The 27,669-nt window shown below is 41.7% G+C and overlaps 1 protein-coding gene across 1 annotated transcript in view; it reads left to right on the forward strand.

Moving 5' to 3' along the window:
* The window catches only part of GPC3 (glypican 3), a 400,650-nt gene that overhangs the window by 185,127 nt on the left and 187,854 nt on the right, over nucleotides 1–27,669 (forward strand). The window contains exon 3 of the mRNA XM_082716734.1: nucleotides 25,555–26,249. Coding sequence (XP_082572860.1) covers nucleotides 25,555–26,249 — 695 coding nt within the window. The remainder of the gene's footprint in view (nucleotides 1–25,554; nucleotides 26,250–27,669) is intronic.

The following is a 27,669-nucleotide window of genomic DNA, read 5'->3' on the forward strand; positions in this document are numbered from 1 at the left end:
GCAGAATCTGTTATTAAAACAAATAACAAATGCAAATATTAGACCATTTAAAAAAAAAAAGGCCTCCTTGGGGAGAGACAAGCAAGCAGAGGGTTGTTCTGAAATAGTTGGACAGTTTCAAAGTTTAATATAATTAAAGCTATTTCTTAAGGCTAAAGAGAAATGAACCTTACTACTGAATATTTAGGAAGCTATAAACTGCTTTCCCAGCCTCCAAGTAGCGTTCTCTGTTCTTCTTTTCCACTTTCCTAACTCAACAATGTCGTGCTTCTCCATAGCTTAGAAGATCAAACCTCAACTCCGTGGCATGGCATCTAGGTCCCTTGCCAACCTGGCCCCAGTCTGCTTCCAGCCCTCCTCTTTCATATGGTTCCGGTAACCATCGTGTTTCCTCTATCCACATGGCATTTATGGAAATGTGCCATGCACAAGATGTTGCTAGGTGCGTTGTGATCTAACGCCACATTACTTCACTTTGGCAGGGAGGGGGCTTTATTAGTTCACCATGCATCCTGCGTGGGCCCCATTAAACAAAATTATGAGGTGCTGAGTGCTTGGGCTGGGGTTGTAGCAATGGCCTGGGGATAAAGAGGGGGGCTAGGATGAAGTGGGAGAGGGAGGAAGATGAACGAGTGAAGGAATTTGAAGAAACCCCAGTGCATAACAAAAATGATGGATGTGATCCACCTCCTGTTTTTGATTTTCAAAGATTTTCCAAATTCCTATGAACTCCCCTAAAATCATGCAAGTTGAAATTGGCTAAGCAAGCCATGATGTCGTAACACCATGGAACATTGCTTGGCTAGACGGAAATGTGTCTGTGAAGTAGTGTTAGTAATAGCTAATGTTGATTACTTATTATATGCCAGGCACTGTTCTAAGCATTAAATATATATATATATATATATATATATATATATATGTATGTATATGTATACATATATATAATTATATATTTATAATGTAAAATTATAAAATAAAAAATTAAATTAAAAATAAATTAATTTTATTAATTAATTTATTTGTTGTTTAACCCTCAGAACAACCTTCTGAGGTGAGGTACTATCATTATCATGATTTTATAGGTAGAGAAGCCAAACTACAGAAAGATTAATCAAGATCACACATCTAGTGTGTGGCAGAGCCAGGATTTGAAAGGATGGATTCTGGCTCCAGAGTTCGTGTCTTCAACTACTATACTGCATTTGTCTCAGCACATGAGAAAGAACATCAGAAAGTCTGTAAACCTAGCTATGTACTTATAGGTACATTGATAAAGACAATTTGGAGTGATACAAATGAATGGATTCAACGTTAAGCTCATTCTTCTGTAAAGAAGCTTAAATGCCTAAGAGAAAGGAAAGACTGAAGCTTAATGTCATGGAGGTCAAGGGAAAGCAATTTAGGAAGGAGGATATCAACAGTGTCAAATGTCAACTGAGTGAGTAATTAACTTAATAACTTGAAGCAAGTCATTCAGCCTCCTTTGTAATTGTTTCCTCGTCAGTAAAATTTGCCATTGCCTTACAGCTCTCTTTTGAAGATTAATGAGATAAGGTTAATAAAGTCCTTGCAGTTTCCTTCCCTAATAGAGACTTTTTTAAAAATACCATGCGCAGTTGCAGACTATTTCCTAACAGATAAAACTAAAGGCAGAATATATGTGAATTTTCCGAGTCTTGGGCAGCTGGCTAAGATGGTTTATGTCTTTCAATTCTGGTTGAGTGGCAGCATAAGCTGAAATGTCTGGGTATTTGGAGGAAGAAAAAAGCAAGCAGGTTGCTCGTTTGGTGCCATGTAGACAAACCAACTGATGGATTGACCAATGTTTCCATTTTTCAGCATCCACGATGGCCAGTTGGCGCCCTTTGATTTCTCTTTCATTCGTTCACCCACACCTGTTCATTTAACAAATGTACATGGAGAGTCTCCTGTATACCCAGAGCCTATCTAGATGTTAGAGTCAAGATGAATGAGATATGTGGGCTTGCCTCGGAGCATCCCTGCCCAGGAGGTGAACTTGTAAGCCTAGACTGTCGTTACACCACAGCGCATACAATTCCGTGTGGGCCATGTGCACAGTGTACCATGGGAATGCCCAGGAGAGAGACCAAGCTAGGAAGGCTGTTGATTCTTTGTCATCGACCTGGAAGTTTGTGTCCTTGTTCTCTCTTTCCAGATGAACAAAACACAAATGGGTTGAAAAGCAGAGATGACAACTGAAATTTCTTAACCCTAGCAACTACCTACACAGCTCACACAGTCTTCTAGGTGTCAAGACCCTGTGGTTTCGCAGACAACACTTGCCACACCAGTGTTTCCCAGCCCACATTACACTGAGAGCTAGTGAAACTCCTATCTAAATAGTCTTCATGTTCCCTTGGGTCATGTATATATAAGTCCAGTGCCTTTGAAAACATTGTTATGATAACTCTTCAGAGCCCCACCTGCTATTTCTCGAATCATCCCCAGGCCCTATTTGGTCATTGTATTCACACCAAGCTCTCAGACGTGGCCCAGCCGCCCCACATCGAAAAGACAACCTAGTATTTCCAGGCGACCTTGTTGTTCACGTCTTTGGCTGCTATATTGAACCACGTTTGAAGTGACCTTTCACACTTTCACCAAGCGAGAGATCATGAGGAACGCTGCCATAGGTTTTATGTTCATTTTGCTCTGGCCGAAAAGGACTCGATGGTAATCTTAAATTCTCCGTCATGTATATTATCTAAAAATCACGCTACTGTTGCATTTACTATCAATCGCTAAGGGTCCGTTTCTCATTTGGTTTCCAGGATATGTATCCCTAATGGAAAGCAGTATTTGTGTGAATTTGTGCCGGTAGTTGCGTATCATTGATAGCTTGACAATAAGCAACTAAAGAGGGGGGTTGTCTGAGGGGCTGGGACCTATTAATTCTTTCTTTGGAAAGCCAGCGTCTCTTCCATTTTGCTTTTGGCTCTGCCCTGCCTTCATAAAGAAAGGGCACCAGGTAGTTCAGATAGCTCAAGTGATCGTCCCAGTAAAATTATCTCATTCTCCAGCTGACCAAGTGGGTCAAGTGGGTTAAACCTCTGCCTTCGGCTCAGGTCATGATCTCAGGGTCCTGGAATTGAGCTGCTGAAGTTCAGCAGGCCCTCCTGCCTTGGACCCATGTGAGTCTAGGGTGGGGGGGAGAATCATAAATCTGCAACCGTTAATTCGTGCCAGCCCAAGATGGCGGCCTTTGGGAGTGTGCAGACCTTTTCAAAGGAGGGTTGTTGAGAGAGTTTAATAGATAGTTCACTGTGTTCTTCATAAAACAAGCTTTCTACAGCAAATGAACTTTATAACTAGCTCTTACACAAGGTAGTTACAAAGTCCTTCTCCCAGCAGGAGAGAAAGTACTGGAAAGTGCTATGATGAACGAACAAAAACCTGGGACCCATGGGACCTGCTTGTAGCTCTTGTTCTCCCAGTTTCCTCATCTCTAAAATGACACGCTTTGATAATCAACGTGTCTAGGTCTGACTCTGAATCCAACGTGCCTGGGGAGCTTGTTAAAATGTAGATTCTTGGGACCGGTGCCCAGAAACTCTGAATTTATAGGTGTGTGGTAGGACCTAGGTATCTCTATGTTTAACAGGCATCCCAGGAGATCTGGCTATCAGAGGTCTGCAGACGGGCAATGCCTAGAAGTCACCAAGAGTCGAGATTTCTAAGCTCTCTTTCAGGTTTAAACATGTGTAATTCTAATATTAAAGACCTCTAATCTAGGCAATAGATGAAAATAAGCAGAATCAATAAAAGGAAGCTTACATTCATATTTTCATGCGAGGCTTTTGTGTTCGGAACTCAGACTTCTGGCTGTGGCTGTGAGTCCAGCAAATGTTCTAGCAAGGTTGTGGGTCCAGCAAATGTGCTGGAGTCAGGGTTCAGAATCCTACCCTGGGAAGGGAAGGTGAGCACTGTGAGGTCACCATTTGGGGGGCCAGAATTAGGGTCCAAAAGTCTGGGGCAGGCAGGCAGTCACAGACAGGAGCAGAAGGCTACCTTAGAGGAATTGACTAAGATTTGCACTTCAAGTAAGAAGAGGCTAAGGAGGCGTAGAGACCCACAGAGAAGTGGAGAAGTGTGAGTTGAGAATAAAAATAAGATCTTGGAATGAACTGATGGTCTGTGCACTAGTAAAGAAAGACTGTGACTGGCAAGTTTCTACACCGATTTTTGAAGACATTCCTTGGTATAAAAGGAAGACAGCAGGTGAACGGGCTGCGATTGGATCAGAAACGATTCTCAGGGGGTGCCTGGGTGGCTCAGTGGGTTGAAGCCTCTGCCTTCGGCTCAGGTCATGATCCCAGGGTCCTGGGATCGAGCCCCACATTGGGCTCTCTGCTCAGCGGGGAGCCTGCTTCTCCCTCTCTGCTTGCCTCTCTGCCTACTTGTGATCTCTTTATCAAATAAATAAAATTAAAAAAAAAAAGGAAATGATTCTCGGGTCAGAAGGTCTTGGAGATGCACCTGGCCTGGTATTCTCCTGACCTTTGGGCCATCAGTGCAAGGGCTGAGGGGAATGATTCTAGCTGGAAAGGGACTGTAGCCAGACGGTGTGAGCAGAAAGATGGGATTGGATGTGAAGGAGCCCAGGACACCCGGCTCAAACGACCCAGAGAGATCGGATAACGTGCAATAATGAACAGCAGGAAAGGGCTTTTGGTATCAGTGGCTAAACACAAAGGAGCCGCTCTTTGCCTGATAGTTTTCCACACAGATAATGACCTTTAGAAGTACGTTTTGCTCCTTCAGTGGAAAACTTAGAAGAATATAGGCATCATGGTTGACTGTCTTCAAGGCTAGGAGTAGGACACTGTGGCCTAGATGGGCCGAACGGTGCCTGAGAACTGGTGGTGAAGGGCTGAGGCTTGCGGACTGTTTTCTGCCATGCCTGGGATGACCAGGAGGGGGAGCCAGTCATTTGGTTGATGTCCTATACTCCGTCATGAGATGGCTTGAGACAGACAGCGTTTTGATCAGAAATGGCAATGGATTTCGTTGATAATACCTCTTCAGTTTTCTGCCATATATATTATTAGAAAGCTATATTTAGAGTAGATAAATGATAAAAATAACTCCATAATTACAACCCTGGAAGTTGAATGTATCACGGACTGAAAGGGCTTCTTTGATTTGACAGAAAAGATGCCTTTGACCATTGTTCACTGGGCTCATTTGTTGATATTTCCCATGCACACCACATTTTTTCCCTTCTGGGAGGCTTTTTATTTTCCATTAATTCTGGGTTTTTCTCCTTTCCACAGATAACCTTTAAAAAATAGTTCTGGACATGGGTCTTTCTTGAAGCCCATAAGCCAACACCCTTCTTAATTTTTTTGTTGTTTTGAAATAAATATATACTAAATGTCATAGTTATCAGCTCCCATGAATTAGTGTCTACAATTTTTAGGAATTTTCAGAGTAGCTACCTAATAGCTTACTTTTTCTGTTGTCAAGGTATCTCTTTTTCAAAGCGGTACTCCCAATTTTGCCAAAGTTGCCCATGTAGTTAATTGTTTATGTATGCTCCCGTAATTTTCTTGTCAATGTACAAATTCTTTTGCTTTGTTGGGGAAAGATTGTATAGTCATTGAGCCCTGCACAATAACAATTTTTACAGTCTTTTGTGCAGAAATGGATTCCTTTTGACAATTAAGAGCTAAGCAGGCTAGATGAAGTGCATTCTCTTGAATTCCAGTGCTAGCAAGATGGTCAGTCTTGTCGGCCTGTTTGTTTATGCCAATCTCACCATGTCCGAAAATGTGTAGTTGGGGCATGGAAGTTACTGAGCAGGGCCTCCCCAAGAACTTGAAATATTAGAAATCGCTCCCTAAGAGTTAGGCTAAAAAAATCAACAAGTCATGACTGAATACAGAGCTACACAAATTCCCATTACAAAAGAACAACGTGGTTACATATTTCTTTGGAAAATTTTAGAAAGCATGCATGTAGGAAAAAAGACAGGAAGCAAATTGCTGAAGGCTGGCTATTATTGGTAGTAATTGGCAGTAGCATGGGCAATTATTATTGTACTTCTTCGAATGTTATGTTTTAAGTTTCACAAAGAGAAAGAGCAGGACTGAGACAGATACAGACAGATTGAAGGGCTCCTAGGGAAAAAAGACCAGACAGTAGCCTGACTGACAGCATTAACACACTTGAAGAAAGAATGTGTCAGTCACGGAGTGGGGGTGGGGGTCCGCGGTTGGTAGTGAAAGGGGATGAGAAGGAGACAGTCACAAAGATTGTAGCACTGATCAGCCCCCTCCTGCCCAGGGAAAGAGACTGTCTTGTACAGCTCTGGACTGGGCACAGAGGCAATGTAGCAAAGCAGTGAATGAGTGGGTTCCCAAGCCTGGACTGAGTAGATCACTCCCCAGTTTTATGACCTTGGACAAGCAGCCACACCTTTCAAAACTTCAGTCTCTGTAACACGGGGATGTTCATAATGGTGCTTACTCCATAGGTCTTTTGTGAGAATACAAGGAGATAATTTACGTATTTAGTACAGTGCCTGGCACATAGTAATGCCTCCTTGAGGGTTAGCTATTATCTTAATATGGTATTGTAGCATCCTATTTATAGAGATAGAGTTCAACATGATTCAATGTTCAAATCTTATAACTTGAGTCGATATCAAGCCCATGTTTATTAAGCAAGTTTTGGATTATAATGTGTTTGTCCAGGTTGTCTACCAGTAGGGAGATTATGTGAGGATCTGTGCTTTCGTAAATTATGTTTGTCATTATAAAGTGGTCCACTGGCATTCAGCTTCGATTCTGCAATCTTTGGAGGGCTTGAAAGTATGGACTCAATCAATCTGGATATTGTCAAAATTGAGTTTGGATTTCCCCAAACCCTGGGCATTTTGTTTTGTTTTGTTATTTATTTTGGAGACTGCCCTCTGCCATCTCGGTGGATGTAAATCCACCCCTGAATGAAATACACACTTGACTCCAAACCTCATGAGGTTTCCTTGAAGCTAGTCTTCCAGCATCCTCTAGCCAACTAGCTCCCTCTGTTTTGATCAGAAATTTCACAGAATAAAAATAAAAATTTCACACTCTCTTTTGATGTTGTTTGAAATATCGGTAATGGTGAATATGCCATTTCAAACTATCGTGCCTTCCCCTCCAAGGAGACACACTAGGCTCCCACACTGGGCATTGGAGAGAGGTGCTGAAGAGCTCAGACTTTGAATTCTAGCTGTGTGGCTGAGGGCAAGTTATTTCTGCTTTCTGGGCCTCAGTTTCCTCATCTATGAAATGGGAAGAAGAATACCCTATCTCATGAGATGGTGGTGGGGATTAAATGAAGTAATAAATATAAGGGGGGCAGGGTAGTGCCTGGTCCAAATGAGTGTGCAGTGTGTCGGGATGTTAGTTGTAACCAAGTCATTATAGAACTGGGCTGCTGAACATCACGTTAGTGATGGTAATCCACCTGGGTTGTCAATATCAGCACTCGCTCCCAGGATGCTGTGGCATTCTTAAACTTTATTGAAAAAAAGGGGGGGGCACATAGCATTTATGTGATCATAAATCTAATGACTATAGATCATCAGATCAGCCAAACTGGGCCGATGACAGAGCTACGGTTCCAGCTAGGTTGGGACCAATCACAGTGTGTGTTCACCAGGTCACTTGTCAGCAGCAGACCTTTCTTGGTATAGGTATGCGCTGGAAGGACACGCCAGCACCTATCTTTACTGACATGGGTCTGCTGAGTTAAATTAACATTCTCATCCAGCCCACCTCATTCTGTGGAAACAAGTTGGCAAGCTGGGGTGTGAGCTGACCCCTGGAGTCCCTTTGGCTAAAAACAACGGGCCGAATTGGTAAACGTTTCCTTCATTTTTTTTCTTTTGACGGCGACGTTCACTGAGCTCGCTTGGTGTTCTCTGAGAGGCACATGGAAAGGAGACTGAAACTTGAACAGAGGAAGAGGAGGGGGACACGGGGAAAAGAGGCTACAATTGGTCAGCATATGTGTATTCATAGCTTGTTCTGTAGTAAAGATTTTGATCCCGACGGTTCTGAAAAGCTTAAAGACCTAGCACAGATATGGGGCAGGCTAATTATGAGCTGATCACAGGGACGATTTGAGCATCGTTTATATCAATATTCCAATGAATCATTGACATCACGGTGTGCCTGGACCAGAAGATATCCATAGTTCCTTCCCCACTCCCTGCCCAAAGAATTTAGAACCAAAGGAAGAATAGCAAAGGGTCCACTTCTCTAATTTGGGATCTGTCACTCTGGGCCAGCAGTATTGCCTTTAGTGACTACATCCACGGGCAGATTTTGGAAAATGATAAAGTTGGACTTTGATTCCTTTTTTTTTTTTTTTTTTTGGTGATACATGTCTCAAACTAGAACAACAACATTCTGAGGGGCTTCCTCTTGTCTCTCTTTCTTTAAATGGACAGAATTTTCAGTGATGCCAACTCCACCGTTCTAGACCCCATGAGCTGGAATTTCTAGCTTGACTGAGGCCAGTTAGGTCAGTGGAGGAGGACACAGTGCAGAAATCAGGGCTGCCCCCCAGGCCCACATGCAGGGCCCCCAGGCATGTTTAAAGAAAGTGCTAGCCAGCAGGGTAAGAAGACCTCATTAGGGAAAGTGACTGTAACTTATATTTTAGAGATTTTCTTTAAAATGCCCAATCTCAAAATCAGCTTTTTCCAGGCAATTTGCCAAATTATAGCAATGGCCTGTTTTAAAAATGCCCATTTAAAATAAGCTCTCTTGAATGGAACACTGTGGCAGAGGTCTACCTGGCAGAAAGCCACTCTAGACATCACATTACTCCCAAAATTATTTTAATATAATGCCCAGGCCTTTTAGTTATTTAGGTGCTATTTTCTTTGAACACAGAAAATGTCAGTGTACCCAAAGCAGACAGAAATGGGGCCGACCTGGTCAACAGCTGGTTTTCCTTTCCCACAGAGGCTCCCTTTACACGGATTGAACCTGGAGAGTTTACAAGGTCCCTTGTTCACTAAACTGGGTCCCGTGTCCTGTCTTCTGTTGATTCACCCCCAGGTCCCCGCTCTGCATTCCCTCCCAGATTTAAATATTAAGTTTGTGGGATCGAGGATTGGGGCAGTGTAAAAGAAGGAAATCCACCCTGACCTACGGAAGGGAAAACTGCTGGAAGCTGTGAGGAAGAAGATGAGGAAGGCGAGAAGGATCCTTGCTCCGTTTCCTCCGCTTGTCCGGAGTAGCAGTGCAGCGGAGCAGCAAGGGCAGTCGGTTGGAGGTTCGCCAAAGAGAGCTCTGCTTGGGACTGCTGCAAAAAAGGCTTGCAGTTCCTCAGAAGCCTGGGGACAAGTGGCGGCAGAATGAGTCCATGTCTCTGCTGCTGCTGCGAGTAACTGTGCTAGCACAGAGGGACGGGCCTCCCGTTTTTAGCTCAGGACACGGGGCTCTCTCCTACACCGCAATAGGATGGCTGCCAGGGGTACTCAGCCAACACAGAATGGGAAGCTGAATCAGGCACTGGTATCTGTGGGAATGCTGGCTTCTCTTTCAGCCCACACCCTCTTTTCCTCCGGGTTGTAATTTTAGGATTATGTCAATCACCGGCTTTCCATTTCGATCACTTTCTGTGAAGCCCAGGTCCACATTTTGTTAAAATAATCATCCGTTCGTGACTGTTCCGAAGGTCAAATTCCATCAGGCCACCTCGCCCTTAGTCATTAGGATCACACGTGATTGCTTTATGATACAGTACAGACCACCCTGGTGCCCGCCGTGTCCCTCCCTGGTCACTCCTGAATGGGTGGCATTAGGCATTTGCTACAAGGAGCTGTTGCATGTGCTTTATGTACTGACTTCTTAAGAAATGTCCATGTAAAAAGCCAATCAATGAGTTTTCAGTCAAACAAATGTTTCTCTAATCCACTTGGAGTTCGCACTGGGGTTTTAGGCTCCTCAGATAGCCACTGAAGCCCCGTCATTGCTGCAGACCTGAATTCAGGCAGCGGCCGAGCCTCAAAATGTAGCTGGTTTAGTGCAAATGGGTACCGATTAATAATCCATCCAGGCCTCGAGAGATGCAATGGCTTACCGAGTAGATTATACTGGTACCGTGGTATCTTTTCTACTGTATCTCACCATTCTGGATGTCAGTGGAATTGGCTCATCAAAAACCAAGGTGAGGGCGCCTGGGTGGCTCAGTGGGTTAAAGCCGCTGCCTTTGGCTCAGGTCATGATCTCAGGGTCCTGGGATCGAGTCCCACATCGGGCTCTCTGCTCAGCAGGGAGCCTGCTTCCTCCTCTCTCTCTGCCTGCCTCTCTGCCTACTTGTGATCTCTCTCTGTCAAATAAATAAATAAAATCTTTAAAAACAAAACAAAACAAAACAAAAAAAAAAACAAGGTGAAAGTGGGGCACCTGGGTGGCTCAGTCAGTTGAGTGTCTGACTCTTGGTTTCCACTTGGGTTCTGATCTAACCCTTCCCTCGCTCGGACTTCCGCCCATGTGCTCTCTTCCTAAAATAAATAAGATCTTAAAAACCAGGGTGGAGAAGGAGGTGATGTGGGCTATGAAGGAGGAGAGAGATCACAGACAGTACTCAAGTATATCCACGCTGTAGTTTTGGATACATGCTAATAATTTTCTTCTTAAACAAAAGAAAGGCAATGTCAGAAAGAGATCGCCAAACCCCTGCTGAAAGGAGGAAGAAAAGCTTGATTCCTGAGACACTCCATGGAGTCACCTTTACTGAAGAAAGAATCCTTTATTTTAGGTGTTCAGGAAGTCGTGAAACACTTCCTGTCCTGCATGTAACCATTTTTGACTTGTCGAGAAGCAGCCAGCCTTTTTCAAACGTTCCAGCTGTTGAGTCAAAATTTCAGATCCTAGTGGCTGCTTCACGGCCTTGATGGCCCTGTGATGACAGTGAGGGGCACGGAGGCCACCATGCTCAGCCTCACTGGGGACATCTTCCCAGTAACACGGTTATCTTCTGACCAGCTGACTTGTTTCCTGAATCTCAGAACATGAGATTTGCCCCTGCTTCTGCCCCGTTCTCTCCCCGAGTCTCATACCAGACACAAACACATATGACTCCATCCTAAGGAGGAGGCAAAAGTCATTTTATAAAGTTTTTAGAATATAAGAGCAACATGCCAAAAATAAGACATTCCTTCCTTTGGCAAGCTCATGGGAAAGCCACATGGTTGACCTGTGCTGGTGTTCTGCCCCTTCCCACACGCCCCTGACCTTGGCCGCTGTCACTGCTGCCACACCCGGTGTGTTTCCCCCTATGTTCATCAGACCAGCCTTCACAAACCCCCTAGCCTTTGCCTTCCCTGGGTTTCATGGGCTGATGTCCCCTGCAGGAGACTGAGTCCCGACAAACGGCCAAGATCCTGGCCCCTGAGTCTGGTCTGCCAGTAGCACTTTGAAGGAACTGCGGCTCAAGGGAGGGCCTGGCCTTTTCGCAAAGGCTAGCTTTTCAATTAAATACCATAGTTTTATGATTAGAGCTGAGAGCTCTGAGATCTGATACCCATATCAATAATCCCTAGGAAATGCACAGTATTGACCTTTTTCACTTCTTTTCTTATAATTTCCTTTTCACCATGGCTATGCGGCACGGCAGGCAGTGTGTTTCTAGGGAATCACCATTCTCTGTAAGTAGTTGGAATCATTTAGACGTTTGCCGTCTTCCTCGCATCTTCACCAGGTTATGGAGTTATTTTCCTAAAATGTCCAGTGAACCCAGTGCAGCCCAACATCTGAAATATTAAGGGTTTTTTTCTTCCCATTTTTGTTTTGGTTTTTTTTTTTTTTTAAGAGTTGAGCCAAAAAGAAAAGTGAAGAGGTGGGGGGTGGCAGGGAAGAGGAGCTACCCATACCTTGAGTCATTAGTGCATAGTGTTTTAATGGGTTAGCTCTGGGGTCAGACTGTTTGCATGCAAATCTTGGCTTTTCTACCTACCCATGGTATAACCTTTGGCAAGTTGCTTGACCTCTCTGTGCCTCAGTTTTCATATCTGTAAAATGGGGACAGTACTATGCCCCCTCCTCGCCATAGGATGGTTCTGATTGTATGTGAATTAATTCACACAGAACACTCAAAATCCTGCCTGGCACAGGTAAATGCTCCATGGATATTAGATCTTATTATGCCTAAAGCCAATCTTTAAGTGCCAGGCAATGTTTTCCCTGGAAGGAAATGGATATAATGGGGGAAAACATTCACAGATAGGAGCCCGGTGTTGCTGTCACCAACTACCATGTACCTGTATGCCTTAGAGCTGATCTTAGCTTCAGCCACTTTATCTGTGAAGTTGGTGTAATAATAATTCCCCGAGCTACCGTTTGCACGTGTGCTCGCGTGTGTACCGCTCTTCCCTCCCCCCACAACATACACTCACACTGACTTCTGGTGAGCGATAAGGAAGAGAATTAAATGAGAATACAACAGTTTAAACTTCTGAATGACACTTCAGCTATGATACTGGGTGTACTTAGGCTGTAACAGATTTTCAGAACAAGGTGTTTTATGCTTTTCAAAGGAAATAGGCCACCCCATACTTTATCATAGCTGGTTATTGTAAGCCTCTAGGGCCTAAGAACCATTTTGTTTGCATGTTTTATTCACAGTCTGGCAGATAGTGTGGCTTCGGTACCATTAAATGGAAAAAAATTCACTTTATACAAGTGAAATCAATCTAATGAAACAGCTCAGATGCCTCAGAAATGGTCCTTAAATAGGTTTCTAGCAAGTGGTTAATATTATTGACTTCCCATAACGTCAGGGGCCTGTAATAATTTAGGTCCCAAACAAATTGAAATTTGGTTTGGACACACTTCTTAAGTGACTGTGTTATGGTTCAGTGGGAGAGGCGATAGCTCAGCTCTCTGGGGCTTGCGATCCCTTAGCCAAAATTCACAATATTTTTCACAAGAGAGCAGACCGTCGCGGCATGGCTCTCTGGGTATAAAAAGTGAAAAGAAAATTGTTATAAGGAGTGCTCAGCGAGTACTTGTTGAGTATGTAAACAAATAAGGCCTTAGCAGGGGCGAAGGGAGTGTGTAGAAATTCTTTCATTTCATATCTCAGTGGTTAAAGGAGGGAAGAAGAGCAGATAAAAGCAAGACTGGGTGAAAGCAACGCATTTGTTGCCCTGAAACACAAAAGACCCCCTAGTTGTTGCACTCTTTCTTTTTCATATCTAAAGTTGTATCGAAAGGAAATACAGGCCTTTATTAGATAAAAGCACTAACAGAATGTTTGTATTGGAACCTTTATATGAAGCCCTTCCCTCTTTCTGGAGCAGAATCTTGCATTCAACATGTCTTCAAAAGCCGGCTTTTATTTTCCCAAGGTATGGCTAGAAACAGTAGGTGGTTCAGAGAAGAAACCTCTTAGCCTTGATATACAGAATTATGGTCACACATGATAAAAAGGAAATTTCACAGGTTGAAAAGACAGTAAGCAAACCTAACATGTTGCTGTGATTTTTTGGTTTAGCTAGGACATAAGCCATTCTTCTCATGATTGTCTGGAGTTACCCATGTCCAGTCCCCATAAACTCATCGGAAAAGGACCTTTAAAAAAAAAAAAAGGAAAAGAGAAGATTTCAGTTAGTGGAGTGATTTGGTGAACCCTGGGGGCTTTTTCACTGTTCATTGTGACATCTCAGAGTGACCGTAGAACTTCACTTCCTTGGATACTATTGGGCTTTCTTTTGTAAAGAGTGAACTGCAAAACCTTGCGAATGTGACCCCAGTGCCTCCTTTGGTAGGTGTTATTTCTTCACCATGGGAATCTTGGAGAGGTGAGAATATTTCCTAATCAACCAAAAGTTGGCTCATTCAAGTGGAAGCCTGGGAGACAGTGAAGAATGAAAAGACTAAGGATCGTGCCATATAACAGAACTACCTCATCAAGGTGATAGGGCAAGGTATGGTCCAGCATGAAAAAAGCTGGCCCACAATATTCTCTTAAGAGGACCAGAGTTCTTCATGGCATGTTACCAGTAAAATGAATTCCTGATCCCCAGTAACTCCTAGAAGACTCACTGTCTGGAGCTCCAGTACAGTCTTCTGTTTCACCACCTTCCTGATTTCCCAAGAGTGGCTTGTTCCTAAATCCAGTGAGAAGACAGACCTACATCTTCTGAGCTGTGATGAAGCCAGCATTGTTAGTGCCTACCTATTAAAGTTGTTACATACATTTGAGCAAAATTTTTAAGATATGGCTGAAGGGTTAAAAGAGAAAAGATTTTGGAAGGACCCTGCATGCATGTCCAACCTCAGGCCCTGACAATTGTGAGGAAGACAGTGTTGGGCTACTAATGAATCCCTGACAAGGGTCTGGCCACACATGAGTACAAACACTTCTATAGTTGCTACTCAAACTCGGGAGAATACGTTGTTGAAGCCATCTATTTGTGCAGGTCTATGACCAAACTGTAAGTGGATGTAACCTTTCTTTTTAACTTTCACATGTGAGGCTTCTAAATACTGAGGTCCATCAATTAGAAGTAAAGAAATGAGTGGGAAAACAATGAAAGGAATGTATTTTTCAAGGGCTATTACAGATATCACTTCACAGCTTAAAACATACATACATACATACATACATATGTATGTACATATAGACTTTCCCCCAAGGGCTATCACAGACCTGAGAAGAATATTAAAATGATTCACTGGAAGAATTAATAAAAATCCCAACAGAAGTTGGAACAACACTTTGAGTATCTTCTCTGTGAACTATTCTAGAAAACATGGGGGCTTTTCTTACAGCCTAAACTTGCCTTTTTTATGTGGCCGATTTTTAAAGAAATTGTTCAGTACTCGAAAATAACACTAAAATGTGTTGCCTATGTGGATGTTTTGGTCCATTGACCTTTTCTGGTGGTTTTCACAATTAAAATTACATCGATGCCATATGGCATCTACTGTATGCTAGAACTTCCTAACTCGTGAAGGAAGTGTCAAAGCAGATTGAGGAAGAAGGCAAAGTGAGGTAACACTTTTCAGGGGTTCTAGTCACTGGCTACATCAAGGACTAATTTCCAAGGTCCAGTTTTTCTCATTACAAGATAATATTTAAATTTATAGCAGTTTTAGATTTAAACAAAAATCAGCCAATAGTACAAAGTTTCTCTTTGCTCCCTCTCCCTGGCACACAGTTTCTTTTGTTATTACCATTATTAGCATTAGTGGAGTACACTTGTTATAATGAAGGAACCAATATCAGCACATTATTATTAGCTATTAATTTACAGCAAGATTCACTCTTTGCATTGCACAGTTCTGTGGGTTTTAACAAATGTGTTATGTCTTGTATCCTCCGCTAGAATATCATACAGAACTATTTCACCCCCTTAAAAATTCCCATGCTTTGTGGCGCCTGGGTGGCTCAGTGGGTTAAAGCCTCTGCCTTCAGCTCAGGTCATGATCTCAGGGTCCTGGGATTGAGCCCCGAGTAGGGCTCTCTGCTCAGCAGGGGGCCTGCTTCCCCCTCTCTCTCCCTGCCTGCTTGTGATCTCTCTCTATCAAATAAATGAGTAAAATCTTTAAAAAAAATAAAATCAGGTTGTTTGTTTAAAAAGAAAAATTCCCATGCTTCACCTATTCACCCTTCTCCTTCTCTACCCCCAAAGCCCTGGCAACCACTGATTTTTGGGGGAGGGTCTCCACAGATTCACCTTTTCCAGAATGGCAAATAGTTGGAATGTATATACCCTTTTTAGACTGGCTTCTTTCCCTTAGAAACAGACATCTGAGGCTCCTTCCTATCTCTTCATGGCTTGATTGCTCATTTCTTTTTATCAGTAGCTAGTATTCCATTGGATGGATGGACCGCTTTCCGTCTACCCTGTTGAAGGACATCTTGCTTGCTTCCAGTTTGGGGCAATTATAAATAAAGTGGATATAAACTTTCATGTGCAGGTTTTTGTGTGAATGTGAGTTTTCAACCACTCAACTGGGTAAATACCTAGGAGCACATATGCTGGATCATGTGGTAACAGTATGCTTAGTTGTCTAAGAAGCTGCCAAACTATCTTCCAAAGTGGCTGATCTATTTGGCAACGGCAGTGTTGTTCTGCGTGTTTGTCGGCATTTGCTATTGTCAGTGTGATGAATTTTAGCCATTCTAATGGCTGTCTAGTGGTATCTCATTGCTGTCTTCATTTGTAATTCCCTAATGACGCATGACATTGAGCATATTTTCTCAGGCTTATTTGCCACCTGCAGGTTTTCTTTGGTGAGATATCGATCTACCCCGATCTTTGGTCCATTTTTAATTGGGTTTTTTGTTTCCTTGTTGAATTTTAAAGGTTCTTTGTATATTTTGGCTACAAGTCCTTTATCAGCTATATTTTGCTATATTTTTTCTCAGTCCGAGGCTTGTTTTCTCTTTCTCCTAACAGATGTTTTTCTCTTCATTCTCTTAACATCACAGAACACATGTTTTGACTTTTAAAAAAGTCTAACTTACCAATTTTTTATTTCACGGATTGAACTTTTGATGTTGTATCTAAAACCTTATTGCTAAACCCAAAGCAATCAAAATCCTCTCGCATGTTATTTTCTAGACGTCTTCTACTTTTCCGTTTTACATTTAGGTCTACAATCCATTTTGAATTAATTTTTATGAAAGATATAATGTCTTTATCTCAACTTATTTCTTTGCATTTGGGTATCCAATTGTTTCAGAACCATTTGCTGAAGAGACTGTCCTTTCTCCATTGAATTGCCTGTGTCCTTTCTGTGAGTCTTTTTCCAGGCTCTGTATTCTGTTCCATTGATCTGTTTCTTTATTCTTTTGCCAATACCATGCTGTCTTTATTACTGTAACTTTATAGTAGAGTTCTTGAAGTTGAATAGTGCCAGTCCTTCGATTTTGTTATTCTTTAGTGTCATGATGGCTATTCTGGGTCTTTTGCCCTTTCCATATAAACTTTAGTATTGATATCCACAATATAACTTGCAGAGATTTTGATTGGGATTCCATTGAATCTATAGATTATGTTGGGAAGGATTGACTCCATAATATTGAGCTTTTCTGTCTATATACATGGAGGATCTCTCTGTTTGTTCTTATACATACTGTGTTAGAATTATACCTAAGCAGAGTTAGGTATAAGCAGAGTTATATAAGCAGAGTTTTTGGGGTGCTTATATAAATGGTATAGTGTTTTCAATTTAAAATACCAGTCAATTATTGTTGGTATATAGAAAAAATGGACTTTTGTGTATTAACTTTGTATCTTGCAACCTTACTTTAATCACTTATTAGTTCACAGAGAATTCTTTGTCAGTTCTTTGGGATTTTTCTACATAGACAGTCCTGTCATTTGTGAACAGTTTATTTCTTCCTTCCCAATCTGTATGCCTTGTATTTCCTTGTCTTGTTGCATTAGCTAGAACTTTAAGTATGATGTTGAATAAGAGTGCTGAGAGGGGGGCGCCTGGGTGGCTCAAATGGTTAGGCATCTGCCTTCGGCTCAGGTCATGATCCCATGGTCCTGGGATCGAGCTCCGCATCTGGCTCCCTGCTCGGGCGGGGAGTCTGCTTCTCCCTCTCTCTCCCCGTTGTCCCCCCTGCTAGTGCTCTCTCGATCTCTCTGGCAGATAAATAAAATCTTAAAAAAAAAAAAGAGTGCTGAGAGGGACATCCTTGCCTTGTTCCTGATCTTACGGGCAAAACCTCTAGTTTCTCACCATTAAGTACAATGTGAGCTGTAATTTTTTGTGGGTATATTTTATCAGGTGGAGAAAGTCCCCCTCTCTTTCTCATTTGCTGATGGCTTTTATCATAAATTGTGTTGGCTTTTGGCAATTTTTTTTCTGCACCTATTGCTATGATCATGTGATTTTTCATTTTTAACCTGTTAATATGATGGATTCCATTAATTGGTTTTTTTGGATGTTAAGCCAGACTTGCATATCTGAAATATATCCCACTTGGTCATGGTGTATGACTGTTTTTATACATTGCTGGATTTGATTTGCTAATATTTTGTTGTAGATTTTTGCTTTTATGTTCATGAATGATATTGGTCTATAGCTTTTCTTTCCTGAAATGTCTTTATCTGGTTTTGGTATTAGGGTAATGATGGCCTCATAGAAATGAGTTAGGAAGTGTTCTCTCTGCTTCTGTTTTCTGGAAGGCATTATAGAGAATTGGTATTCTTTTCTCTTTATATGTTTTGTAGAATTCACCTGTGAAACCACCTGGACCTGGTGCTTTCCTTTTAGAAGGTTGTTACTTAATTACTCAATTTCTTTAATAGATACAGGCCAATTTAGATTATCGATTTCTTTTTGTTTAAGTTTTGGTAGTTTTGTCTTTCAAGGAATTGGGGCAATTCATCAGTTTTATCAAGATGATGGCCATAGCGTTGTTCATAATATTCATGTATTATGCTTTTAATACCCATGAAATCAATAGTACTGACTCCTCTTTCATTTCTCATATTAGTAAATTGTGTTTTTTTTTTATATCTCTTTTTAGATTAGCCTGACAAGATATTTTTAAATTTCATTGATCTTTTCAAAGAACTAGATTTTGGTTTCATTGGATTTCTCTATTGATTTTCTTTTCTAAAAAGATATATTTATATGAGAAGAGAGAGCGCGCACGCATGCCGCGTGTACACGCATGTGCACAAGCTGGGGGAGGGGCAGAGGGAGAGGGAAAGAATCTCAAATATACTTCCTGCTGAGCATGGAGCCTGACTCAGGGCTCGATCTTATGAGATCATGACCTGAACTCAAATGAAGAGTTGGATGCTTGGGGCACCTGGGTGGCTCAGTTATTAAGCATCTGCCTTTGGCTCAGGTCATGGTCTCAGGATCCTGGGATGGAGCCCCAGACTGGGTTCCCTGCTCAGTGGGGAACCTGCTTCTCCCTCTGCTTCTGACCCTCCCCCAGCTTGTGCTCTCTCTCCCTGTGTCAAATAAATAAAATCTTAAAAAAAAGAGTTGGACTTAACTGACGAAACCACCCAGGTGCCCTATTTCTCTATTGATTTTCTGTTTTCAATTTCATTGATTTCTGCTCTAATTTTTATTATTTCTTTTCTTCTGCTTGCTTTAGGTTTATATTACTCTTCTTTCTCTGGTTTCCTTTGCTGAAATCTTACTGAGTTGAGATCACTTTTCTTTTCTAATATATGCATTCAATGCTATACATTTCTAAGTGCTTCTTTTTCTGCATCCCACCAATATCATTCTTTCTTTTTTTACTAAGTTCTTTCTTTTAATTCCAGTACAATTAACATACAGTGTTATATTAGTTTCATGTGTGCAATACAGTAATTCAACAATTCTATACATTACTCTGCTCATCATAAGTGCACTCTTAATCCGCTTCCCTATTTCAAACATCTCCCCACCCTATCTCCCCTCTGGTAACCATCAGTTTTTGTTTTTTGTTTTTTTTTCTATAGTTAAAAGTCTGTTTGGGGGTTTTCTCTCTCTCTCTCTCTCTCTGTCTTTCTCTTTTCCCTTCACTCATTTGTTTTGTGTCTTTAATTCCACATATGAATGGAATTATATGATATTTGTTTTTCTCTGACTTATTTCGCTTAACATTAGCCTCTCTAACTCCATCCATGTTCTTACAAATGGTGAGATTTCATTCTTTTTTATTGTATCCCAATTTCAGTAAGTTGTATTGACATTTTAATTTAATTAAAAATATTTTTTAAATTTCTTAAGGCTTCTTTGTCCCATGTATTATATAGAATTGTGTTGTTTACTTTGCAAATGATTGGATATTGTCTTGTTATCTTTTTGGTATTGATTTGTAATTTAAATCCATGTGGTCTAAAAATATGCTTGGCATGATTTCTATGCTTTTAAATGGGTTTAGATGTACTTTATGGCCCAGAATGCGGTCTATCTTGGTGAATGTTCCATGTGAGCTTGAGAAGAATGTATATCCTGCTGTAGTTGGATAAAGTATCCTATAAGTGCCAATGAGATCTATTTGATTGATGGTGCTGTTCAGTTCAACTCTATCCTTACTAATTATCTGCCTGATGTATTTGTTAGTTACTGACAGAGGGATGTTGATGTCTCCAACTATAATTGTGGATTAATATATTTCTCTTTATAATTCTATCAGTTTTTGCTTCATATATTTTGATGTTCTGTTGATAGTTGCATACACATTAAGGATTACATCTTCTTGGAGAATTGACCCCTTTATCCCTAATAGTTTCCCTTCTTCCAAAGTGTGCTTAGTCTGAAATTAATTTAGCTCTTCTAGTTTTTTCTTAGCGTTAGCATGGTATGTCTTTCTCTCTTTATCTATATCTTTATATTTAAGTTGTGTTTTCTGTAGACAATCTATGTTTGGGTCTTGTTTTTATATTTACTTTGCTAGTCTCTATTTGTCACCTTGTGTATTTAAAGATTGTATGTTTAAGTAATCACTACGCCCAACGTGGGGCTCGAACTTACAACCCTGAGATAGAGAGTTGCATGCTCTATGAACTGAGCCAGCCAGGTGCCCCTGCTTGGTGTATTTAAACCATGGACATTTAAAGTGATTAGTGATATAATTGGATTAGTAGCCACCATGTTTGTAACTATGCATTGCCCTTATTCATTGTTATGGATGCTTTTAACCTTCTTTCTTTACCTTCTCAGGTTTTAAGTGAACATTCTTTTTTTTTTTAAAGATTTTATTGATTTATTTGACAGACAGAGATCACAAGTAGGCAGAGAGGCAGGCAGAGAGAGAGAGAGAGAGAGAGAGAGAGAGAGAGGAGGAAGCGGGCTCCCCACTGAGCAGAGAGCCCAATGCGGGGCTCGATCCCACAAAACCAGGATCATGACCTGAGCCGAAGGCAGAGGCTACAACCCACTGAGCCACCCAGGCACCCCAAGTGATTTATGTGATTATGTGATTAAGTGATTATGATTCCATTTTTTTTCTTCTCTTAGCATATTAATTTTACATCTTTTTGAAAAATTTTAGTGGTTTCCAGAAAGTTTGCAACATACAATCTAAAACTATTTTAAATCTACTTTCAAATAACACTGTATTGCTTCACTGGTAGTGCAGCTGCCTTATAACAGGTTATTCCAAATTTCTCTCTCCTGTTCCATTCACATCCTATAATCATCAAATACATTGTTGCTATTCTTGTTTTGAACAGTTATTTATTAGATCAGTTTTTTAAAAAAGAAATATAGAATATTTTATTTTACCTTTATTTATTCCTTCTCTGATGCTCTTCCTTTCTTCATGTAGACACAATTTTATGACCTATACAATTTCCCTGAAAAATTGCTTTTAACATTTTATGCAAGGCAGGTCTACTATGTCAAATTGTTTCTATTTTTGTTTGAGAATGTCTTTATTTTTCCTTCCCTTTTCAATAAAAATTTTGCTGGAAACAGAATTCTACATTGTGAGGTTTTTTTCTTTCGACACTAAATATTTCACTTCCCTCTCTTTTTTGAAAGAGTGAGAGAGAGAGCAGGGTGGGGAAGGGGCAGAGGGAGAGAGAGAGAGTATCTTAAGCAGGTTTCAGGCCCAGTGCCTGACATGGGGCTCGATCTCATGACCCTGAGATCATGATCTGAGCCGAAATCAAGAGTCAGATGCTTGACCAACTGAGCCACCCAGGCATCCCACTTCCCTCTCTTTTTGCTTGCATGGTTTCTGGTGAGATGTTCAATCCAACTCTTCTATTTTTTCCTCAATAAGAGGACTTTTTCTTCCTCTGGCTTCTTAGAAGATTTTTCTCTTTCTCTTTGGTTTTCTACAGTTTAACTATGATATACCTAGGAGTAGATATTTTGATATTCAACCTGCTTGTTATTCACTGAGCCTCCTGGGCCTTTGGATGGTGTCTATCATGAATTTTGTGAAAATTTTGGCCATTATTACCTCAAATATTTCTTCTGCACTGTTCTCTCTACCTTCTCTTTCTGCAATTGCAGTAACACATATTCTACACCTTTTGAATTTGTCTCATGGTTCTTAGGTGTTCTTTCCTGTTGTGGTGGTTTTTTTTCCTTGCCGCATTTTTGGTTTAGGAACTTTCCATGGATATTTCTTTAAGCTCACTGATTCATTTGTTTGTGTTTTTGATTTCTAACATTTCCTTTTGATATTTCTGACATTTTCCATCTTTGTATTTACATTACCCAATCTGTTCTTGTATGTTGTTCACTTATTTCCTTATAGCCCTTAACATGTTGATAATAGTCATTTTACATTCCCTGCCTGATATTTCTAAAATCTGTGCCATATCTGATTATGATTCTGATTATTGCTTTGTCTCTTTAAACTGTTTTTCTTACCTTTTAGCATGGCTTATGACTGTTGAACGTAAGGCATGATACAGGGTGATAGGAACTAAGGTATTTACACTTTTAGTGTGAATTTTTTAAAAGATTTTATTTATTTATTTGACAAAGATCACAAGTAGGCAGAGAGGCAGGCAGAAAGAGAAGAGGAAGCAGGTTCCCCGCTGAGCAGAGAGCCCGATGCAGAGCCCGATGCAGAGCCCGATGCAGGGCTCGATGTGGGGCTTGATCCCAGTACCCTGGGATCATGACCTGAGCCGAAGGCAGAGGCTTTAACCCACTGAGCCACCCAGGCGCCCTTATTGGGATGTATATTAACTCAGTTCATTAGCTCTATTTATCTGTATCATTTAGCTTTTTATATATTGTAAAACATATTTTTTTAGGGTTCAGTGCCAAATTTTTCTTTATAGCTCTGATTTTTATATTCTGATTTTTCCTGGACATAACTCTCGACTCCTTTCCAGGAAAGAGACAGAGGAAATCCTCCTCTAGCTTAAGTGTACATTATTACCTGACTCCCCGCCCCCCACATACACACCAGAAAAATCAATGGGTTGAGCTTCCTTGCAGTAATTCTAGCCCTTGGCTTCATTTCATGAAATCTCCAGTTGCCAACCTCTAGCTGAGCAACACTTTTCACCTCGCATGGGCTCCTCGAAGTCCCCAAGGAGCTTTTGCTTGAGCAGTTATGGTTTGGTCTGTTGTCCTGTGATGTAGAAGTAAGGGGGTTGGGCAAAACCCAGGGATGTGCTAAGTGGATTCCGAGCTGCTAGAGTTAGAGCAGGGAGCACATGTGAGCTTGAGGTTAGATGTGAACCTGAAGCCCTTTCCCCCGCAATATGCATTGTTGTTATTCTTTCTGTAGAAGAGTTCATGATCTTTTGTAATTTTCTTTTTCTATTGATCCAGCAGTGCTGGTAGCAGAAACTTAAAAAAATGGGGGGGGGGTTATGACAGTACAGTCTACGGAATTTCACTGTCATATATCTTGCACGTTAGAGAACACATGCACTGTGGGCTAGAGATGAAATTTGCCTTGTAGAGAATTCATTTTAAGGTAGCAGTCCTCCTTCCTTTACCTCATGCTGCCCCAAGGCAAAGGTGAAAGTGGGCTTCTGTTTTGTCTGTCTTTGGGCTGCAATTTCTTCTAATACATTTCCACCTGGAGAGGCGAAGCCAATGAGAAAATAATGAGCTTTTAAAAGAACTTAACTTTCTACAAAGATTTTTGAAGATATGTGTGCTGGCTCTAGGGCCGAGGGCAGCTAGAGTGTAACCATGGCTGGGAGACACTAGTCTAAGCTTGCTACTTCTACTTTGCAGTTATGTGACCCCAGGAATGTGCTTAAACTCTGCTGAGCATCAGTCCTATCAACCATAAAATGGGGATCACAATATCAAATTCAGAAGATTGTTGTAAAATGCAGATATCGTAATATTCTTGGAAACGCTTTGTAGACACCAAAGCATATAGCTTGTGAGTACTTTTAAGACGGGGTGATCTACCATTTATCTCCATTGACTCATGACTTCTATACCCCCAGCACCTACGACACAGCCTAATATATAATACATGATGGGTAGCGGAAATTAGAATGAATGAATAGTTTTAAATCTCCAAATTTCTGATGACATAAAAGAATTCACTGACCGGTCCTTTGTATTGGACTGGATGATCTCTTGGCTTCATGGCCTCATTCAGCCTCGAGATACAAGGATTGAGACTAGAGTAGCATGTGGGATTAGGAAGAAATTGCCATAAAATAGATGACTTTTCCAGGAATTGCCTTATGTTCTAAGCAGAATAGAACAAAACAAACAAATGAGCACATAGCAGTTGATGGAAATGAAGATTAACTTTCTCCAGTGGGCTTGGAAGCCCAGTAGAATTACACTGTCATCTGCTCGCCATTGCTAGGCATGTCATAAGCTCCAGGGAAGAATCTAGCAAACGTGTTCTACCTTGTGAGGGATCTGGAGCAGATGGTGGTGGCACAACCTAGACTCACTTCTGCCGCAGATGACTGTGATGTTGGACTAAGTGATCCCAAGGAGCTGGTGGAGTGCAGTCTCTATAGAAGTCTGAAAGTAGTAATAATTTGATTTTTCAAGGCTCATGAACCGGCATCATTTAGACTTACATCTGTCATGGACCTTTGCACTTTGGAAGGAAATGAAAGAAAGTACTAAGTTCATTTTAAATGTCCCAGGGAACTTGGTTATTTTTGTTTGTTTTTAAGCTGTCTTATTTCTTGAAAACCCTATCATTATGGTTGTTTTCCCTTCCCTCATATAAATGTGGAACTCTGATTATTTGGGATAATTTGCATCTGGAGTGTTTCAGCTTGGAGAAAATGAGATGATGACATTACTACTTTCTTTCTCAAACCAATGACACTAATTGGGCCTTGTGCCAGGGGGTAGGGGCAGCAGATGTAATCTTGAACTTATAGTCTCTGTAGAGTAGATAAGCATGTGGAAGCCCAACTTCACCAAGGAAGCTTAGCAGTCATCCTTCCAGATGTTCAGCTTGCAAATACCAGAGGTGTTATTTGCAGTATCAAATGTATAGATAAGTGCGTGGATTATTTTTTTTTTTCCATCCAGATACCCATTTGGGGGATACATTCCATTTCCAGGCCTGGCAATCTGTCAGATTGCTTCCTTTAAAGTTATCTTGAGAAAATCTACCAAAAATGATTAAATCGTGATAGGTTTTATTCCCGGCTAAGAACTCGCCTCTCCTCCAGGGCTGCACGGGCTTAAATTGTTATGTGAGTTTATATGGTGGTATACGGTTTGTTGTCAAATATTTATCTCTGTCTGAAAATGAAACGTCTCCAAATACTTTTTCTTTTTAACTGAATAAATCAAGGAGAGAAAGAGAAATAACTTCTCATTTGGCCAATTTTTAATCAATATTTTCATGAGAGGCCGAAATGTTAACCGAATCCTGGCTTTTGTCATTTGAAATACAATTTGTGTGTTTAAGAATTTATGCGCACATCAGGGTTTGGACTTCATGTTCAGAAAGGAAAATTGATTTATAGGAGCAAACAGCTGCAGGAGTAGAGGCAGAAATGAATATGAGTCAATTATTTAAGGCAAATGGGACTTTAATCACCACAGCAATAGAGAAATCTCAAATTCAATTGCACCCTGGGTTTTCAAGCTTTAATCTCCGGACATTTCTGTATCTCTTATTTTGCAGAGGCCTTTGAAATTGTCGTCCGCCACGCCAAGAACTACACCAACGCCATGTTCAAGAACAACTACCCGAGCCTGACCCCACAAGCTTTCGAGTTTGTGGGTGAATTTTTCACCGACGTGTCTCTGTACATCCTGGGTTCTGATATCAACGTGGATGACATGGTCAATGAATTGTTCGACAGCCTGTTCCCGGTCATCTACACCCAGCTTATGAACCCCGGCCTGCCTGAGTCAGCCTTAGACATCAATGAGTGCCTCCGAGGGGCAAGGCGTGACCTGAAAGTGTTTGGGAATTTCCCCAAGCTTATCATGACCCAGGTTTCCAAGTCACTGCAAGTTACCCGGATCTTCCTCCAGGCCCTGAATCTCGGAATTGAGGTGATCAACACCACCGACCACCTGAAGTTCAGTAAAGACTGTGGCCGAATGCTCACTAGAATGTGGTACTGCTCGTACTGCCAGGGACTGATGATGGTCAAGCCTTGTGGTGGCTACTGCAATGTGGTCATGCAAGGCTGTATGGCCGGGGTGGTGGAGATCGACAAGTACTGGCGAGAATACATCCTGTCTCTGGAGGATCTGGTGAACGGCATGTACAGGATCTACGACATGGAGAACGTCCTGCTTGGTCTCTTTTCGACGATCCACGATTCCATCCAATATGTCCAGAAGAATGGAGGAAAACTGACCACCACCGTGAGTACCAGTCTGCCATCTTCTGAGGAATTGGGTCCTATTGGGGTGGGGCAGCCTGGCCAGCATCCAGTGCCAAGGGAGAGGAGTGAGGGGAAGATCAGGGGGTAGGCAGAGATGGTAGAGGGACTGAGTGATCTCACAGAGCTACGCGGCACATTAAGACGACAGACTATGCAGGGGGCGCCTGGGTGGCTCAGTCAGTTAGGTGTCTGACTCCTGATTTCGGCTCAGGTCGTGGTTTCATGGGTCATGGGATCGAGTCCTGCATCAGGCTCTGAGCTCAGCAGGGAGTCTGCTTGAGATTCTCTCCCTCTGCCCCTTGCTCTTGTGCGAGCTCTCTCTCTATATATCTCTCTCCTGCCCCCCCTTCAAGATAAATAAATAAATCTTCAGAGAAAAAAAAGAAAAAGACCACGGGCTATGGAGTCATAATGCCTGGCTTGAATTTTAGTTCCACCTACTTACCTGCTGTGAGACCTTGGGTGAATCATCTTCTCTTGATCTGTCATACAGCTGATTCATAAAAATAAGGCTAAAACTAATATTTCTTTATAGAGAATAGCATGTGTTAAAGCGTTTAGCATACATGTGGTCCATGGTAAGTCCTTCCCATTGCTGTTAGTCATTGTAATCCTCATGACAATCACGTGAGGTGGGTGTAATTACCTCCATTTCATAAGTGAGACAACAGAAGCTCTGTGAAACTGTAACTCACCCCAGGGCACCCAGCTCTAGTTCGCAGAAGAGCCATGATCCAGAAATGGATCAGGTTTCCCCTTAGTTACATTATCACCAATTTTTCTGATTCTGATTTCCCTCTCGTGGTCTTAATTGCGTGTATCCTGTCACCCTTTTGGGTGGTGACTTTAAACAGGAGGCTCAGCCAGAAGCCACTAACTCGGCTTACACAAGAACTCAAGTGAGGCGAAGCTTCCGTGCGGTCCAGTGGTTGTTTCCTCAGCCTTGCTTTTACCAGTCTCCCCGTGATGGGCTCTGTGACAAGGGCAGCAGTTGTCTTGGTTTCAGTCACATTGCCCCTGCCAAGCTAGAGTGCACATATTCAGATCCGCAGGGGGGCACCCAGTTTCCAGTGTAGAGCAGAACACACAGCCAAGAGCTACCAGCAGATCCCATGAAGGTCATTGTGACTGACCCCTGAATGCTGCCAACTGGGTAGACGGACGGAGGCAGCAAAACCATATATTACACTACTGTTGTTGAACTCCAGCCACATTCCAGGGTCTCTGCTGGCCAGTTCACCTAATATTATTTCGCAGCAGTCCACGAGATAGGTCCAAAGGGGGAAATGCAGCTTAAAGAGGTTCAATCTCTTGTGAGGGATCTCAAAGCTGTTAAACAAAGGTAGGGGAGCTGGGACTCAGACCCAGGCTGGGCTGGCTTGGTTGACACAGGCTCTCAG

Source organism: Mustela nivalis (genome assembly GCF_964662115.1).
Source record: "Mustela nivalis genome assembly, chromosome: X".
NCBI classification, from domain to species: Eukaryota; Metazoa; Chordata; class Mammalia; order Carnivora; family Mustelidae; genus Mustela; species Mustela nivalis.